This window comes from Staurois parvus, unplaced genomic scaffold, assembly GCF_062004578.1.
Source record: "Staurois parvus isolate SC_StPar_1 unplaced genomic scaffold, SC_StPar_1.0 ptg000125l, whole genome shotgun sequence".
Taxonomy (NCBI): Eukaryota; Metazoa; Chordata; class Amphibia; order Anura; family Ranidae; genus Staurois; species Staurois parvus.
This window is the reverse complement of record NW_028317921.1, coordinates 173,446-192,642: the sequence shown is the minus strand read 5'-3', so window position 1 is coordinate 192,642 and position 19,197 is coordinate 173,446. Positions and strand designations below refer to the sequence as shown.

Genomic DNA, 19,197 nt, shown 5'->3' with positions numbered 1-19,197 from the left:
GCAAGTATCACAGCTTGTAAACGCTTTTTGTAGCCAGCCAAGAGTCTTTCAATTCTTGTTTCAGGTATCTTTGCCCATTCTTCCTTACAAAAGTCTTCCAGTTCTTTGAGATTTCTGGGCTGTCTGTCACGCACTGCTCTTTTAAGGTCTATCCATAGATTTTCAATGATGTTGAGGTCAGGAGATTGTGAAGGCCATGGCAAAACCTTCAGTTTACGCCTCTTGAAGTAATCCCCCGTGGATTTCGAGGTGTGTTTAGCATCATTATCCATTTGTAGAAGCCATCCTCTCTTTAACTTCAGCTTTTTCACAGATGGCATCAAGTTACCATCCAAAATTTGCTGAAATTTTATTGAATCCATTTTTCTTTCTACTCGTGAGATGTTCCCTGTGCCACTGGCTGCAACACAACCCCAAAGCATGATTGATCCAACCCCATGCTTAACAGTTGGACAGAGGTTCTTTTCATTAAATTCTGTGCCCCTTCTTCTCCAAACGTACCTTTGCTCATTCCGGCCAAAAAGTTCAATTTTAACCTCATCGGTCCACAGAACTTGTTTCCAAAATGCATCAGGCTTGTCTATATGTTCATTTGCAAAGTTCAAACGATGATTTTTGTGGTGAGGATGTAGAAGAGGTTTTCTTCTGATGACTCTTCCATGAAGACCATATTTGTACAAGTATCTCTTTATAGTGGAATAGTGTACCACAACTCCAATGTCTGCCAGATCTTTCTGGAGGGATCGTGCAGTCAAACGTGGGTTTTGAATTGTTTTTCTCACAATCCTGCGAGCTGTTCTGTCTGATATTTTTCTTGGTCTTCCAGATCTTGCTTTAACTTCCACTGTTCCTGATGACTGCCATTTCTTAATTACATTCCGAACAGAGGATATTGACATCTGAAAACGCTTTGCTATCTTCTTATAGCCTTCTCCAGCTTTGTGAGCGTCAACTATTTTCAGTTTCAGTTTTCTAGACAACTGCTTAGAAGAACCCATAGTGCTGATTGTTGGGGCAAGGTCAGATGAGTCTGGGCATTTAAAACCTTTGAGATTGACATCACCTGGTCTTCCCAGACAATGATTGAGAACAATCCATGACACTGGCAGGTCTCAGCTTGGCAAAGGGGGCAGTGCATGCTATAAATTCTGCAGGGTGCCCAAACTTTTGCAGACGCTATTTTTTTGTTTTCTGTTATTTTGAAAGTGTAAATGATGGAAATAGAATCTAACTTTTGTTGACATATTATAAGAATGTCTAATCTGTAATTTGATGCCTTTTGGAGATTTTTCCATCTTTCCTTGGCGTCTTTATGCACATTAATACAAATTTTTAGCTGGGGTGCCCAAACTTTCGATCCCCACTGTACATATATATATATATATACACATACACATACACACACACACATACATATATACACACACATACATATATACACACACATACATATATACTGTATGTTGAAATGCGTTTTTATTACAAAATATCTGAAAAATATTTTTCACAGTATTTTTTTTTTATATATTCGTCAGATTTTTTTTTTAACATATAAAAAAGTCATTTTAACATATTTTACATACATTTGTAAATGCATTCCAAAAATGTAGATTTGTATTGTTAAAGACATACAGTATTTTTAAAAATATTTTCATATATTTTGTAATAAAAACGCATTTCAACATACATTATATATATTTATTTTTTTAAATATTGAATATGGACAAAATTGTAGTATTTTAAATATATGTTAATATATTTGGGAAGAATATTTTCAAAATATATTTCAAATATATTTTTCTTCCATGTGGGTAATAACCACCCTACACTTACATTATATTGCCAAAAGCTTGTGGACACCTGACCATTACACTTACATGAGCTTGTGGGGACATCCCAATCATGGTCATTAATTTGGGGATGGTTTCCCTTTGCAGCTATAACAACCTCCACTCTTCGGGGAAGACTTTCCACAAATGTGTGCCTGTAGGAATTTGTGTCCATTCAGCCAAAAGAACATTTGTGGAGTCAGGTATTGAGGTTGGATGAGAAGACCTGGCTCACAATCATCACTGCAATTCATCCTTGTCCATCAAACCTACCGATAGGACCAAAAGTATGTAGAAACCTCTCCAAATGATGGAGCTCAGGTGCTTCCAGTGAAGGGTACTGGATACAGTGGCACTGTTCCTGCCTTGTGGTACCAGTCTGGTGAAGACCCTCTTCTTTTCTAGCATGAGTGCACCCTTGTGTACAAAACCAGCTCCATAAAAGACATGGTTTGGTGTGGAGGAAATGGAGTGTCCTCAGGAACCCAGACCCCAATCCTTCTGAACATCTTCTGACATATCAGCATGGATGTCACACCACTTCCTCGATCTTTCTAAAACTGAGCTTGTAATATTCCCTCCAGCCCGTGCCCCCCCCCCCCGACTTCTCCATCAAGACCAGTAATACAACCATTAGTCCCAACGCTCACGCCAGGGTACTAGGTGTAATCCTGACCTGTCCCTTTCAGCCCCAAATCCAATCACCGTCCAAATCTTGTAGACTTCACCTCCACAACATCTCCAAGATACGTCCCTTTTTAACCATTGAGACCACTAAGCACCTTATTCACCTCCTTGTTATATCTCTCCTTGACTACTGTAACTCCCTCCTCATTGGCCTTCCTAATCGCAGGCTATCCCCTCTTCAGTCTATCGTGAATGCTGCTGCCAGACCCATCCACCTTACCAACTGTTCCGTGTAGGCCACCTCCAAGGAGGGAGTAGCATTCATCCTCCTTAAGGCAAGGCTAATACCCCAGCAATCTGCTGTGTCCACCAGTGAATGTTCCGAAAAATGTTGGGTGCACTGACCTTTGAAGGACATCATCACAAGCAATACTCACCATTAGTTCCTCATTGATGATCATCTTGCTGATAATACTGTGTACTGTGGGGATCTCCAGCTGAAACATGTCTCCCAATATCCCCATCCTGGAAGAGAGGAGACACAGGAAGTATAGGAAGAGATCAGAAAGGGTTCGCAAACCAACAGGGAATAATTTCTTAGGGTGGTCACAGCCTTTTCCAACATATCTGTAGCACACATTAACAAAGTAGATAGCCAAGTAGAAGACCCAGACCTGATAGAATCATAGACACTGCTGTAGGTGAAGAGGTAAGTCCTTAGAGATTCCTCCTGGATCTTCCTGAGGATGAAAGAAGACAAGATGGTGACAATGTGACCTTATTACAAACGGATTAGAATCTCTCGACAGGTTGGAATTCCTACCTGACCAGCATGTTCCGTACACGGTCAGCCTCAGGGAACAAGTCCCACACCTTTCCGTTCATCTTCTCGTTAATGATGAAGTTCCTGCAGGTCTTCCAGTCTCCCATCTTCATGGCCTTGGAAGCAGCGACCACATGTTCTCTCATACTCTCCGGTGGACCTGAAAGATGGAGGACATGGTGATTAGACCCGAGTCACACTAGATGTAGTCACAACCTAATGCAACCTAATGAATCACATTGATCTCATCCAAAAGGAAACTTTTTCAGGTTTTGAAGGATGATGGAGAGTTATTACACCTGAAATGTTTTGCTTCTCTCTGGGAATCCAATGGAAAGATCTTTTTCGGGGTTGCCAATTATACCTCTCCCGCTAGGATTTATATTATTAAAGTCCAAATAAAATCTCAAAGCCTTTTCATTTTTTTTATTGCCAACTGCCATGTTAAAGCTGAACTCCTGGCAGATAAAAGACAAAATACTGCAGCTCTGTAATCATTCATACATTATTAAACAAATTTACTTTTGAAGGCAAATTCCAACTTCCAATTTAGCAAAATAAAATAAACGTACCCACACTACCTGCAATCGAGGGCTGGAGGAAGTATCAATGGACTTCAAGTGCGGTGACATTGTTGCACTTGTGCTCCATTGGAGGCTATGAGTCCCTCTGCTGCAGTGGCAGATGGGACTTGTAGTCTTTTCATTCACAGATCATTGTGAATGAATAAAGCCACACACAGCCAATCAAAAAAAATAACAAAAAAAATAGACTGGGTACTGCAGGGAGAAGAACCCAATGATTCAGTAAGAGGAGGGTCCCAATTTAGGGGTGGGGGGCTGCAGACATGAAATAAGGTCAGAAAAGTGGACTTCGCTTGTAATGTAGCCACCCAAATATGACTTGTATATAAGAGTTCAGGACAGAAGAGGAGGTAACTGATCATTGCTGCAGTGCAAGCTGCATGCTGATAGGTGGAAACTGCAAAGTGAGAGATGACCTCACTAATCTGCGGCTTCTACTTTTAATGTCCAGTCACAGGCTGGAGGAGGGACAAGACCTATAAATGTTGCCTAACTGCAGCAGAGAAGAGTCAGGTCTCCTCCCCTGCCAATTCAGATTGTGTCACAGAGTGGAGTAAATCTCAAGACTGGATGCACAGAAATACAAATCCTTTGTAAAATAACTTCCTTATATGTATTTTATTTGGGTGTTTAGCCATTTGCCTTGGTTGGGAGAGGACTGGGAGGGATTAAGCAAGGCTTCCACACGTCCAGGATATGCAAGCTCTTGCAAAAACACAAATGAGTGGTCAGTGCTGAGGGTGGGTCTGGGCTTGGCATCAAGGACAGAGTTGTCAGTGCTGCGGGTGGGTCTGGGCTTGGCATCAAGGACAGAGTTGTCAGTGCTGCGGGTGGGTCTGGGCTTGGCATCAAGGACAGAGTTGTCAGTGCTGCGGGTGGGTCTGGGCTTGGCATCAAGGACAGAGTTGTCAGTGCTGCGGGTGGGTCTGGGCTTGGCATCAAGGACAGAGTTGTCAGTGCTGCGGGTGGGTCTGGGCTTGGCATCAAGGACAGAGTTGTCAGTGCTGCGAATGGGTCAGGGCTTGGCATCAAGGACAGAGTTGTCAGTGCTGCGGGTAGGTCAGGGCTTGGCATCAAGGACAGAGTTGTCAGTGCTGCGAATGGGTCTGGGCTTGGCATCAAGGACAGAGTTGTCAGTGCTGCGGGTGGGTCTGGGCTTGGCATCAATGACAGAGTTGTCAGTGCTGCGGGTGGGTCTGGGCTTGGCATCAAGGATAGAGTTGTCAGTGCTGCGGGTGGGTCTGGGCTTGGCATCAATGACAAAGTTGTCAGTGCTGGGTGGGTCTGGGCTTGACATCAAGGACAGCGTTGTCAGTGCTGCGGCTGGGTCTGGGCTTGGCATCAATGACAAAGTTGTCAGTGCTGGGTGGGTCTGGGCTTGACATCAAGGACAGCGTTGTCAGTGCTGCGGCTGGGTCTGGGCTTGGCATCAATGACAGAGCTATCACCAAGGACAAGATCTAGGAAGCGTGTTGTCAGCCTATCAAAGGAAGTACCTACCCAGTGGCTGTATAATGACAGGATCAACAAGTATTTAGAAAATGTTCGTAGGGCACTTTGAAAAGTTTGACCATAGTTCTACTTTAGGTATGAAAAGCACGGAGTGGGAAAGGTGGGGGTGCAACATCCAGACCTTTGAGGTGGGTGAGAGCAGAGCTAAAGATATACAAGGATCCAGAAAACTCATTTACAAATCAGATATCACTTTTGGATGGGTAAAGAGTAACCTCTGATATATCTAAATATATGAGAATTCTGGACATCCAAAAGTCTGACATGTTTCGCAGGCTAGCCTCTTCCTCAGAGCCAACTACCTAAATGAGACCCTATGAGACATATAGGCAGTTGGCTCTGAGGAAGAGGCTAGCCCTCGAAACGCGTCAGTTTTGGATGTCCAGAATTCTCATCACAGACAGATACGCAGTGCGAATTGGACAGAGCTCTTCCTTCATGATGTGCCTTTTATTTATTGACGATTGTGAGTAGAAAACCTATTTTTTAACATTCAATTAATATACTTTTAAGGTAATGCACTAGGCCGGTGCGCCCTCTGTTTGTTCTTTCTTCATTCAGTATATTCGGACTCCCCAGTCCTTTGAGGGCAGCAAGGCGTGCATATCCCAAGAATTTCGTTATGTGGTCCCAATGACATTGAATCCATCCCCAAGCACAGGAGTATCTGGGTTTTCCACTTCTACATATCTAAATATATCCTGAAAACCCCAATTTTCCCATCGAGGACTCACCAAGCAGCGGCTGCCTCTCGCCCACACGCAGCTGATGGTGGAACTGCTTGCTGATCATCCTCCGCCGCGCATCGAACTCGTGGGCTGCCATGTAAGGGATCTCCAGCAGCATGGCGGACACCAGGTAGACACATTCCAGCAGCTCCAGGTTGATGTGCATGTGGAAGGGGATCTGCCTGCGTTTCTCTATCTTCTCCTGTTCCTGATTTCTCTCCTGCATGGTCCTCATCAGCAGACCCTGTCCCAGCAACTCCTTGGCTCTCCCACTAGACTGGATGTCCAGGAGAGCGTTGTGCGCATCGCGGATCATGCCTTGCCGGAAGGCGCAAATACCCAACTGCACCATGGTCCGGTTGTACAGGATCTGGAAGTGACAATAATCTGGTCATTACATGAAAACAATTTTTTAAAGCACAGAGGACAACTATATAGGAGGCTCTCTAGAGGATTAGGTCAAGAAACTCAAAATCATCTGATGGACTAAAACCTACACCCAGACCACAAGAGGGGCCGAAGCTAAACTGGGGCGCACTACAAATACAGACCGATTTATGGTTGTGGGTTTAGTAACACCAAGTACAGTATGTGGTGAAGGGCCAGTCTCTCCCTTACCTGCACTGGAGGGTCAGCATGCTGGATGTTGTCCTGCAGGTGGGACATGAGCATGAGGTCTCTGGCCTGGAACCAGCGGTTGTGCAGGGCGTGGTGGTAGATGTGGCACAGGATGGCACACGTTCGAATTCTGTCCGTCCTGTCCTTGGCGTAGATGTATTTACTGAGTCTGTCCATGAGGATTGCACTGTCCTCGCCTTCGTTCTCAGCCTGGTCCTGTTCTGACTGCACAGGAGGAGATAAAAATGAATATTAACACCTCAGAACGGGAGATCTAGGTTACTTTGTATTCACAGCAATCAATCTATCCTCAATGGAAACAGAAAGGCAGCAAGGAAAAGAAATCAGTGGCCTCACAACAGAAACCGAGCCAAATTCAGACAATCTATCCAAGGACTAGAACATGGGGGTTCCAAGCACTTCCTACAGTCTATTCAATGACTAGAACATGGGGGTTCCAAGCACTTCCTACAATCTATTCAATGACTAGAACACGGGGGTTCCAAGCACTTCCTACAATCTATTCAATGACTAGAACACGGGGGTTCCAAGCACTTCCTACAATCTATTCAATGACTAGAACACGGGGGTTCCAAGCACTTCCTACAGTCTATTCAATGACTAGAACACGGGGGTTCCAAGCACTTCCTACAGTCTATTCAATGACTAGAACACGGGGGTTCCAAGCACTTCCTACAATCTATTCAAGGACCAGAACACGGGGGTTCCAAGCACTTCCTACAATCTATTCAATGACTAGAACACGGGGGTTCCAAGCACTTCCTACAATCTATTCAATGACTAGAACACGGGGGTTCCAAGCACTTCCTACAATCTATTCAATGACTAGAACACGGGGGTTCCAAGCACTTCCTACAATCTATTCAATGACTAGAACACGGGGGTTCCAAGCACTTCCTACAATCTATTCAATGACTAGAACATGGGGGTTCCAAGCACTTCCTACAATCTATTCAATGACTAGAACACGGGGGTTCCAAGCACTTCCTACAATCTATTCAATGACTAGAACACGGGGGTTCCAAGCACTTCCTACAAGCTATTCAAGGACCAGAACACGGGGGTTCCAAGCACTTCCTACAATCTATTCAATGACTAGAACACGGGGGTTCCAAGCACTTCCTACAATCTATTCAATGACTAGAACACGGGGGTTCCAAGCACTTCCTACAATCTATTCAATGACTAGAACATGGGGGTTCCAAGCACTTCCTACAATCTATTCAATGACTAGAACACAGGGGTTCCAAGCACTTCCTACAATCTATTCAATGACTAGAACACGGGGGTTCCAAGCACTTCCTACAATCTATTCAATGACTAGAACATGGGGGTTCCAAGCACTTCCTAGAGTCTATTCACCAGAGGAGGGATGTGAAAAAGTTTGCTAACATGAACAAAGGCTCTTTTGAGAATGCCAATAATTCACAAAGCTAGAAAGCATTAGTTACTTTTCAATTAACAAGTGTTCTTTTCAGCCAAATGATTTATTATTTTTAGCTTTGATTGGCTGGCAATGTTGAAAGTAACAAATCAAAGATACAGTTGAATTTATTAAAAAAAAATAGAGACAGACAAATCACCACCCACATAAGTCATGAACAAGGGTAGAACTACATTACCCAGCACTCTTTCCTCTGTTGTACTAATTATTAACCACTGTACCACCGTCTCATAGCAGAAATACTGCAATATATGTGTGTGTGTGTGTGTAATATATACATATACATACCCACACATATATTGCAGTATTTCTGCCATGGGACGGTGGTAAAGTGGATAATAATTAGTACAACAGAGGAAAAATAAAAAATGCACAGGCGATCAAATACCCCCGAAAGAAAGCTTAATATATGAGGAAAAAAAGAACGTAAATTTAATTTGGGTGCAGCGTTGCACGACCGTGCAATTGTCAGTTAACCATTAGCCGCCCGGCCAATGGCCGTTTGGCGGTTTCAGATGTGCCTCTTCATTCCGGGTGCACGCCATTTGGCGTGCTCCCGCACATGCGCCGTTTGCGGTAATGCAGAGCGGCGCAGCAGCAGGATCTGTCACAGGCCGTGCACCTCGGACACGGCCGATGACAGATCCGAGTACCGGCTCCCGTTGCTGGTACCATGTGACCTGCTGTGACCAATCACAGCAGGTCACATGACAGTTGTATACAATGGATGGCTTCATTCATGATGCCATCCATTGTATACTAGTGCCTAGCTGTGAATGGTCACAGCAGGTCACATGCACATGTCATGTGATTAGCTGTGACCAAATCACAGCTAAGCACAAAAAAAAAAAAAAGAAAAAAAAAAAAGCTGAATGAATCGATTTAATTCAGGTAAATGCTTGCTTATAGCAAAGTAATTCTTTGCTATAAGCAAATTGTGTAAAAAAAAAAAAAATACTGATCACTTCCCCAAAGTAGTACAGTGTTACTATGGTAACATTGTACTACTTTGGTCATAGTAAAATATGAAAAAAAATCTTAAAAAAAATTTAAAAAAATGTAATAAAAAATTTAAAAAAAATAAAAAAATTAAAAAAAATTTAAAAAAAAATTTTTTTTTTTTTCATACTGTCACCAGTCAGTGTCCCTGTTCACCGCCATGCCAGTTATATGACGACGCTGTACTGCACTGGTGACAGTATGTAAAAAAAAAAAAATAGTGAAAATTTTTTTACATTTTTCATTTTCCGAAAAATTATGACATAAAAATACAACTTCAAAAAACTCGCCATGCCTCTTATGAAGTACGTCGGACTGTCTACTCTGCAAAAAGGGGTCATTTGGGGATATCTGTACTATTCTGACATTTTTGGACCTCAAGATATTAGATTGGCCGTCAGTACTTCAGGATTGATCAATATTCAGATCTATACCATAGTTTGTGAACTCTATAACTTTCCTACAAACTAAATAATACATCCTAATTCGGGTTATTTTCACCAAAGACATGTAGCAGAATACATCTCGGCCTAAATTTATGAAGAACAATTATTTATCTGTAAACTTTTATAACAGAAACAAAGAAAAATGTGTTTTTTTTTCAAAATTTTTGGTCTTTTTTTGTTAATTTAGCAAAAAATAAAAACCCCAGCGGTGATTAAATACCACCAAAAGAAAGCTCTAGTTGTGTGAAGAAAATGATAAAATTTTAGTTTGGGTACAATGTTGTATGACCGCGCAATTGTCATTCAAAGTGTGAGAGCGCTGAAACCTGAAAAATGGCCTGGGCAGGAAGGTGTGAAACTGCACGGTATTGAAACGGTTAAAGAAACGCAGCGCCGTATGGCAATAATGGCCTGGTCAGGAAGGGGGGGGGGGGAAATCAGAAATAAAACTTCTATAGAGGTGTTGCTGGTCCTCCTGGGTGTACAGAAAACATCACCTTAGACTCCTGCCCGGTACTGAGTTGTCTCTGATGGGCCTTGTAGTCAAATTTGTAGTAAGTGTGCATGATCCTCCGGAGATACACCCGGCAGATCTCCTCGGTGCTGCCCTTCTCCTGCAGATATTTCTGTACGCGCTCGATCACCTCACACACGCGCGCCTCGTCTTTCAGATTGTCCACATATTCTGCAAAAAAACAAAACCATGAGATGAGCCCAAAATCCCCAACAAGGCAGAACCACGGACGGGCTGGTCTCCTGCCCAAAAATACCAAACAGTGACCTCCTCTATCACCCGAGGTTATTTGGAATGTCAGGCCGGTTTAATCATGCTGCAATAATACTCAAAGCATGCCAAAGTGTCCCCTCAAACATTGAATGGGATAATCCCACACAAAAATCCATTTTAGAATTGTTCGGATTTGTGTCTCCGCCCATCCAGTCCTGAGATTTACACAGCTCAGCCACACAGCACAGCCCTGCAAAAGACTTAAAGTGGAGTTTCAGCCTTTTTTTTTTTTTTTTTTTTTTTAAACTTCCAATATTTCCAATGCCCCCCCATTGTACAGTGCGAAATGGAAATTATTGTTTTTGTTTGTTTCTAAATACCTTTATTATAATTCTTCGGGCAGCACTTCCTGTCCCGGCCGCCTAGGCGATGATGTCATTAGGAGATTCCCATTGACTCCTGGGATATCGGCGTCATCTATCCCAGGAGTCTTTGGGAAGCCCAATAATGGAATGTGATTGGCAGGTTGCCATAACGGGGAGGGTACTTCCACCGATGCTGTACTAAACAAACTGCGCTGCGCAGTGTCATTACTCCACAGGCACGAGATCGGGAGGTGCATGCTGGGTAGCCAGCTGCACTGAATCCTGGAAAAAGACACAAGCGGGCCTCAGATGCCCACATCCTAGATGGCCACCTGCCTGCTTCTGAGATCAGGTACATTTTTAAAGCACAAATACTGTTCTAACAGTATTCCAGTTTAAATGTACAAGTAATAATCACATAAAAAAAAAGTGATTATGGGGAGTGGAGCTCCGCTTTAATTTGTCTCTTTTGTGTCTTCTCAAGCTCATAATCAGACAGTGAAAGGAGAAGCAGCGGGCTGAAGATCGCATATCCCTGCTCCTGTCTTCTCACAGCGTGCCCTTTGTTGGTGCATGAGCAGAGCAGCCAACTTTGGCTTTCTTGTGCTGCTTCTCCCTCTCTCAGTCTGAGCTCTGCTGTACAGATGACTTCATAAGGACAAATACATTAAACAATGCACAGGCGTACCTCAGTTTACGAATTTAATGCGTTCTATGGCACTTTTTGTATTGCGAAAAATTCGTAAACCGAAACGCGGTTTCCCATAGGAATGCACTGAAAACCAATTAATCGGTTCCGGAGGTCAGAAAAAAAGTAAAAAAACCCCAAAAAAAAGTCTTATCTGTTCAAAACTCTTTATAAAGTGCACTTTAAAGGCATAAATACTAGGGATGCACCAAAATTTTGGCCACCAAAACATATCAGCCGAAAATAGCCCAATCGGCATTTTGCCGATAGGACAAATTAGCTGATACAGGTGCTGATACAGGAGACCATGTGTACTGCAGACGTGGGGGGGGGGGGGGGGCAGCAGAGAGAGGCAGGAGAGGAGCAGTGTATACAGCGACTGGCTGTCACTATAGGTCAGTGGTTTTTAAATTTAATTATTTTTTTCTTCACTATAGCTCAGAGAATCAGCTGTCACTTTCTCCCCAGCTGAAAGAAACAAAGTTTCCTTTTAGTTTCTTTCCTGAAATAAAAGAAACAAAGTTTCCTTTTACTTTCCTGAGATAAAAGAAACAAAGTTTCCTTTTAGTTTATTTCCCCAGTTAAAAGAAACAGTTTCCTTTTAGTTTCTTTCCTGAGATAAAAGAAACAAAGTTTCCTTTTAGCTGGGGGGAAAGTGACAGCTAATTCTGTGAGCTATAGTGAAGAAAAAAAAAAAAAAAGCCGGAAATTGCATTTAAAAAAAAAAAAAAAAAAAAAAAAAAAAAAAAAAAAATCGGTACCTACATACACGTCGTATAGCGAAAAAAATTCGTAAACTGAGGCATTATTTTCAATCGATTTTCATTCGTAAACCGAAAATTACGTCAACGAGGCATTTGTAAACCGAGGTGCGCCTGTAGTAATAATTTCAGACCCGTATTTGTGTCTGTTTAGCTCTGATCTGATGAATCAGGCCCATTGTAATTTACAAAATAAAGCAATTCAAACAGCCTGACAAGAATCATTATATAGAAGAGAGGATGAATATCACTCGGATGGAAGACGGAAATCCTGCACTTTTATTGATAGTATAACATGTCAAAACACCAACACATCTCCCAAACAGGGAACTGCTGTCTCCCATTTAGGAGCTACATTGGTGTTTTGACATGTTATACTATCAATGGCAGCTGCGGACCGGACCGGCACCTGAGGATACATTGGAGGGATTGGCATTTAGTGGGTCAGCTTGGATTGGTGTACTTTTCTCTGTCGAGAATCATTACATATTTTATGTGTCACATGACATAAGCCCTACATGTGCTCTACATACCTTGTGAATGGGGATCTGTATTTTGCATAATTTTGGTGAATTCTTCATCCATTCTCTCGACCAGAGTGAGGATACAGCCGCGTACACGCAGAGGCTGGAGGGACGACACAGAGAATCCACATTACACACTTTTTGGCTGAGCGGTAACATGTACAGAACTGGTCACAGTTTGGGGAAGATCCTTCTCTGTTCCAGCATGACTGTGCCCCTCTGTACAGTTCCATAAAGAATGGTGTGACCGACTGGATGTGGAGGAACTCACTTGGCCTGCACAGAACCAGGACCCCCGACCCTACTGAACACCCTTGGGCTGAACTGGAATGCTGATTGTTAGTCGGGTCTTCTCATCCACCATCAGTACTCAACCAGACAAATACCCCCAGACACCCCCCAAAGCCTTCCCAGAAGAGTGGAGGGTGTTACATCTACAAAGGGGGTCACTTCCATATTAAAGCAGAACAAAATTATTATTTAGGATTTATATAGCGCCAACAGTTTGCGCATCGCTGAACAAAATGAAGGCAGACATTAGTTACAATACAATTTGGTACAAGAGGTCACAGAGGGCCCGGATCATTAGAGCTTACAATGTAGGAGTCAATTAAAATGAACCATTTTAATCCTCAGGCTGCTAGCATTCATAAATAGATAGAAAGATATACAAATTATTAGCTCTCACCTAAGCACACCCTCCTGCTGGCATGCCTGAGCTAAGGGCAGCTGGATTTCAGGAAGTAAATGCTATATGACTCTTCTGCCCTTATTCAAAATGGCCGCAGCAAGAAATGATAGGGGAGTGTTTTTCAAAGTAATTTCTCAACAAAATAAAGCATGGCGACATGGATGGGTTGGAGGAATTTGCTTTGATTATTATAAATGGATTAACCAGTTCAGCTCTTTGGATGTACTACATACGTACAAAGAGTGAACTTTTAATCACAAGCTGATGGCTTTGATGTGTTCAAAAATGAAAAAAAAAAATTGCTGTAGACCAGGCTTTTTCAACCAGGGTGCCCAGGTACCCTGGGGTGCCTTCTGGTTTCACAGGGGGGCCTTGGTAAAATGCCCAAGAATTGGCCAAAAATTGTATCAACGCCAGCGGGTGGATCAAGCTTTCCTTTTAGTTACACAAAACCACAGGTTTTCCTGGTCACCACAACTTTCTAGCCGCCAGCGTCCTAACAACCAATGACATCATCAGTTGATATGGTGGACATTGGGCAAGGGCACTGCATCCTTGTTTGCCCTTTCTTGCATGTAAAAGTGGGGGAGGGGAAAGAAGGGGAAAAAGCTGGGGAGTCCACATTCTACCACAATGCATGTAACTGAGGTGTCACCAGAGTGTCTGGATCACCCCCCTCCCTGAAGGAGAGAGAGGAGCTGAGGGTGTAACACCAGCCCACTGACAACCCCCCAGCACCTGCAAGATGGAAAGCTAATCCCCCCCATGGCTCTGAAGAAGTCCCGGAAGTAGGCGGGACAAAATGCATTAGCACGGCACGTGCCCCCTCCCTCCAGCATCCGCACACCTCGTGGCGCATTCCTGGACTTCCACCACACAGACACCCAGATTTGGTGGGGGGTGGGCGGGTTTGGTTCATGGGGGATTATTCCATCGGGGTAGTGTAGACCCAATGGACAATTTTTCCATCCATCTATGTCCCACATGGAGGGTCCCTTTCTACTCTAGGGGTCTTAGTGATGATGGGCATGTACGCCGTATCTCCAATGTTTTATATTGTGCTTGTTGTTCAATAAACAATTTTTGAGGATTTGTGTGTGCAGCCTTTTCCTTCTCTCTGTATTTTGCCTGTCCACCAGCATTGGGGTCACATTAGCGCAGCGAGCGAGAGAAACTGAGGAAGAAAAACACTGAAACACTAATCAGTCTCAGTGTGCAGAAGTGTATTTGCATTGGAAGAATAAATCCCCTCTAATGTCGGGTTCCTCGGTGTGTAGATGTTGCTACATTATGTAAATCTATTAGTTTAGTTTTTTAAAATTTTAGAATGGGGTGACTCAAGATTGTACAGAATTTTAATGGGTGCTTTGACTTAACCACTTCCCGTCCAGCCGCTGTATATAAACGGCCGGACGGTGGCAGTGCAGGGGCGGGTTGGCATTCAGAAACGGCGCCCGCCATTTTGGATTGTGCACGCTCCTTGACACCGCAATCTGTTGCCCATTATGTCCTCCATACACAGTGAAACACCGATCGCTGTACGGGACCTCTGTGTGAGGTCCCGATCATGTGATCAATGATTGGCCAATCAGTGGTCACATGAATAGGTGTAAGCAAGATGTTACTTCTGAAATCATTGCTTACTACATGTGAAATCTGTGAATGATCACAGAGGTCACATGGTACAGGGCTATTCACAACAGCCCTGTACCATGTGACAAGCTGTGACCAATCACAGCTCACACAGTATTTCTCAATGGCTGCAGGATGGGTGCAGAATGGGTGTAAAAGCAATCAGTGTTAAAAGAAAAAAAATAAATAATTTTCATCACCACCCACAAGTAGTACATTGTCATTATGGTGACACTGTATTTCTAGGGTGACAGTATGTTTAAAAAAATAATAATATAAAAAAATAAAAAAAAAATTGTTTTGAAAAATTATAATTTTTAGTTATAAACTAATTTGGGTTATTTTTTTTTAACTAAAAAGATAACTTAATAAATTGTGGCCAAGATTTATGAAGAAAGATGATTTATTTACAAAATTTTATAAGAAAAACACTTTTTTTCTCAATTTTTAGACTTTTTCATTTATATATATATATATATATATATATATATATATATATATATATATATATATATATATAAAATAAATAAATCCCAGTGGTGAATAAATACCACCAAAATAAAGTTTTATCTGTCTCAAAAAAATGCAAAAAAATTCATATGGGTACAGTGTTGCATGACCGCGCAATTGTCATTCAAAGTGTGATAGCGCTGAAAGCTGATAATTGGCCGGGGGGGGGGGTGAAAGCGTCCGGACCGGAAGGGGGTGAAAGCGTCCGGACCGGAAGGGGGTGAAAGCGTCCGGACCGGAAGGGGGTGAAAGCGTCCGGACCGGAAGGGGGTGAAAGCGTCCGGACCGGAAGGGGGTGAAAGCGTCCGGACCGGAAGGGGGTGAAAGCGTCCGGACCGGAAGGGGGTGAAAGCGTCCGGACCGGAAGGGGGTGAAAGCGTCCGGACCGGAAGGGGGTGAAAGCGTCCGGACCGGAAGGGGGTGAAAGCGTCCGGACCGGAAGGGGGTGAAAGCGTCCGGACCGGAAGGGGGTGAAAGCGTCCGGACCGGAAGGGGGTGAAAGCGTCCGGACCGGAAGGGGGTGAAAGCGTCCGGACCGGAAGGGGGTGAAAGCGTCCGGACCGGAAGGGGGTGAAAGCGTCCGGACCGGAAGGGGGTGAAAGCGTCCGGACCGGAAGGGGGTGAAAGCGTCCGGACCGGAAGTGGTTAAAGGTTGGGAAACCCTGCTACAGATCTCAACTGGTTAAATAGCATTTTCAGTTTGTGGTGCTCAGACAGTTTAGTTTCGCTTTATTCCTTATGGTTTTATAATGGGATGTCCCACAAGGTGTGATGGTCAGCAGTCCAAAACCTTTGGCCATATGATATATCAGACTCAACATTCACCATGCAGAAGACACGGTGCAGGTAAGTACGATGAAAGCAGCAAAGTCATTACCTGGTCTGAGACAATGAGGTTCTCTGAGTCTTCAGCAATGTTCTCCCCGATGAACATGTTGGAATTAGCAAAGAGGATATCCAGGAGATCGTGAATACAATCCAGACATTTCTTCCACATGTCCGCCTGAGGAGAAAGAGAGGAAATGTGATGCTGAGCCACACAAATACACCTTGAAATTGCCTGAAAGACCCAAACAACCTTCTCCCAAATACTGCACTTTTCTGTCCGGCTCTTTAAAATATAACACAGCACTGGGGGGAGGAGGGGGGGGGTTGTACCTTCATGTAAGCGGCCAAGTTTGGGTTGTAATCATACAGAGAGGCCACAATGTTGAACTTTATCTTGACGGCGATCCCTTGTCCAAGGTTGTGTTCGTTTGAGATGTTTGCCAGCATGTGTAGGAGTTCGATCTGAGCTGCCCTGGTGGAAGAGAAGGAATGAGGTGAGGAACTGTAGAGGCAAAGGGAATACATGGGCCTCCAAAAGACACAAGCTGAGCAGCAAGGCCAAAGTTGTCATCAACGGATCACAGAACTTCTCATCTGGAGCCTAGAGTTGCACTTTGCAAGTCATATTTGAAAGCGGCCTTCCCTTCGGTCACTCAAAGTTGGGCAGCACAGTGGCTAAATGGTTAGCACTTCCCCAACTACGGCACCACCTGCCTGGAGTTTGCATGTTCTCCCTGTGCCTGCGTGGGTTTCCTCCCACACTCCAAAGACATGATGGTAAGTTAATTGTCCCTAGTATGTGTATGTATGAATGTAATTTAGGGACCTTAGATTGTACGCCCCTTGAGGGTTACGGACAGATGTAAATGTACAATCAGGGGTGTATTTACCACATGGCATTTGCCTAGGGCGGCATTTTTCAGGGGGGGGACAGCACTGCCCCTTGGAAGAAGGGATGGAAGAAGGGACCCATGTGTCATGGGGACCTGGGGGGTTCCGAGAGAGGCTGTGGGTTTCATGACGGTGTATGCACAGCCCGACTCTCGTTCCTGGGGATGTCCAGAGCTGTGAAGGTGAGTGTCTTTCTCTCTCTCGCCATGGGGGATGGTGGCTGGTGTATGGGGGGCAGTGATAGTTGAAGGTTCGGGTGGAGGGCAGGGGTGCTCTTGGTCAATGTCAGGCTCTTTCTGCGGGGTGGGCGCCAATTTTTGTGTTGCCTAGGGCAGCATAAAACCTAAATACACCTGTGTGTAGTGTGTGTGTGTAAAGTGCTGCGTAAATTGACGGCGCTATATAAGTACCTGTAATTTTAAAAAATAAAGTTGTACAGGCCCCTCCCCTATACTGAAATGATTTCCCTGCACACTGTGAGCTTCTCACCAAGTGCATTAGAAGCTGCAGCAAATCAGGTAGAGCTCCGCATCATTTCCTGGCTGGATGACGTCCTCTAGTGCTTTCCTCCCCAGTCTGATTGTCCCCGCCCCTTTCCTTCATTGGATTTCAGTTATTCCAATCATGGAGGCCCAGCATCATGGAGGCCCAGCATCACGGGGGCGTTTACCCAGGGTGGTCTGCACACAAACGCAGGTTGCCTAGGAATGCCCACTCCCACAGAACGACCCATTTCAGCATTTTTATTTTTGCATAGCTCCTCCCAAGAGCCCAACTGCTTGTATCAGGAGAGGAGTCCTGAGGAAGGTTGCTGTGATGTTTTCAGGAAGCTATATACAGCACCTTGCTGCTACCCTCCCACCAGCCATGACCTGCCGGAATTGCACAGTGGCTGAATGGTTAGCATTTCAGCCTATCAGCACTGGTTCGAATCCCAACCATGGCACTACCTGGCTGGAGTGTACATGTTCTCCCTGGGCCTGAGTGGGTTTTTTATGTATACTCCGGTTTCCTCCCACGCTCCAAAGACATGCTAATAGGCTGACTGTCTGAATTGTCCCTAGTGTGTGTATGTATGCGAGTTAGGGACCTTAGATTGTACGCCCCTCGGGGGCAGGGACTGATGTGAATGTACAATATATATGTAAAGCGCTGTGTACATTGATGGTGCTATACAAGTACCTGAAATAAATTGCAGAGAGACCCAGTGATGAACAGACTGGCTCTACAATCATGGTACGTCATGAATAGAGGAAAAGTTTATATAAAAATAAAAATTTACTAGCATGTTGATGAGGGTTGCTGGAAAGGGAAGGGGAGGGGGGGAGATAGGTGTTGGAAACAAGGTGCTGCAAAATATAGGCAACTTCTAAAGGTTGATGACAATCCTCCTATAGGGAGCGAATCCCTTCAGGCTGGAAACACGCAAAGTCGTCACATAGTTACAGCTGAGCTGTGTGGATGCTGCGACTTACCTGTCTGTGCCTTTCTTTCCTCTGGCCTGGAGGATCTCGTTCAGCTTCTTCACCACAATGGGGGGAGTGATCTCTGTGCCTTTGGCAAACATCTTTGGTTTCTCCTAAAGATAAAGGACACGGTTACGGAGGTGGCCGGAAGAGAGTACATGTTCCCACAATGCCTTCAGTTGGCTCTTACCTTAACCATTGGGGCGCCTCCTTTGACCTTCTCCCACTCTCCTCCACCTCCTTCCTCATCCTCTTCACCCTCTTCCTCGCCCCTTTTCTTCAGTTTACGATGTTGCTTCTTCTTTTCTTTCTTTTTCTCTAAAGTTTGGCGATCCCCTTCAGGAACCGTCCTAAAATATGGAGAAATTGCAGGTGAACATTATGCATTCTGAAATTAAAGTAGACCTACAGGTAAAATTTATTTTTTCCTGTCAGTATTTTGTTTCACCATCTGTGCCCGATTGGGGAGAAATCCCTTCACTT

At 44.1% G+C, this 19,197-nt stretch overlaps 1 protein-coding gene across 2 annotated transcripts in view; it reads right to left on the bottom strand.

Annotated features, from left to right (window-relative positions):
- Positions 1-19,197, bottom strand: part of LOC149467057 (eukaryotic translation initiation factor 3 subunit C) — a 38,704-nt gene that overhangs the window by 5,957 nt on the left and 13,550 nt on the right. For both annotated transcript variants that reach the window (XM_089672314.1, XM_089672315.1), the window contains exons 9-19: positions 18,905-19,064; positions 18,724-18,827; positions 16,688-16,829; positions 16,407-16,532; positions 12,706-12,799; positions 10,129-10,316; positions 6,722-6,946; positions 6,110-6,473; positions 3,280-3,439; positions 3,131-3,196; positions 2,894-2,981 (exon numbers count right to left, since the gene is read on the bottom strand). In XM_089672314.1, the coding sequence (XP_089528440.1) occupies positions 2,894-2,981; positions 3,131-3,196; positions 3,280-3,439; positions 6,110-6,473; positions 6,722-6,946; positions 10,129-10,316; positions 12,706-12,799; positions 16,407-16,532; positions 16,688-16,829; positions 18,724-18,827; positions 18,905-19,064 (1,717 nt within the window). The remainder of the gene's footprint in view (positions 1-2,893; positions 2,982-3,130; positions 3,197-3,279; positions 3,440-6,109; positions 6,474-6,721; positions 6,947-10,128; positions 10,317-12,705; positions 12,800-16,406; positions 16,533-16,687; positions 16,830-18,723; positions 18,828-18,904; positions 19,065-19,197) is intronic.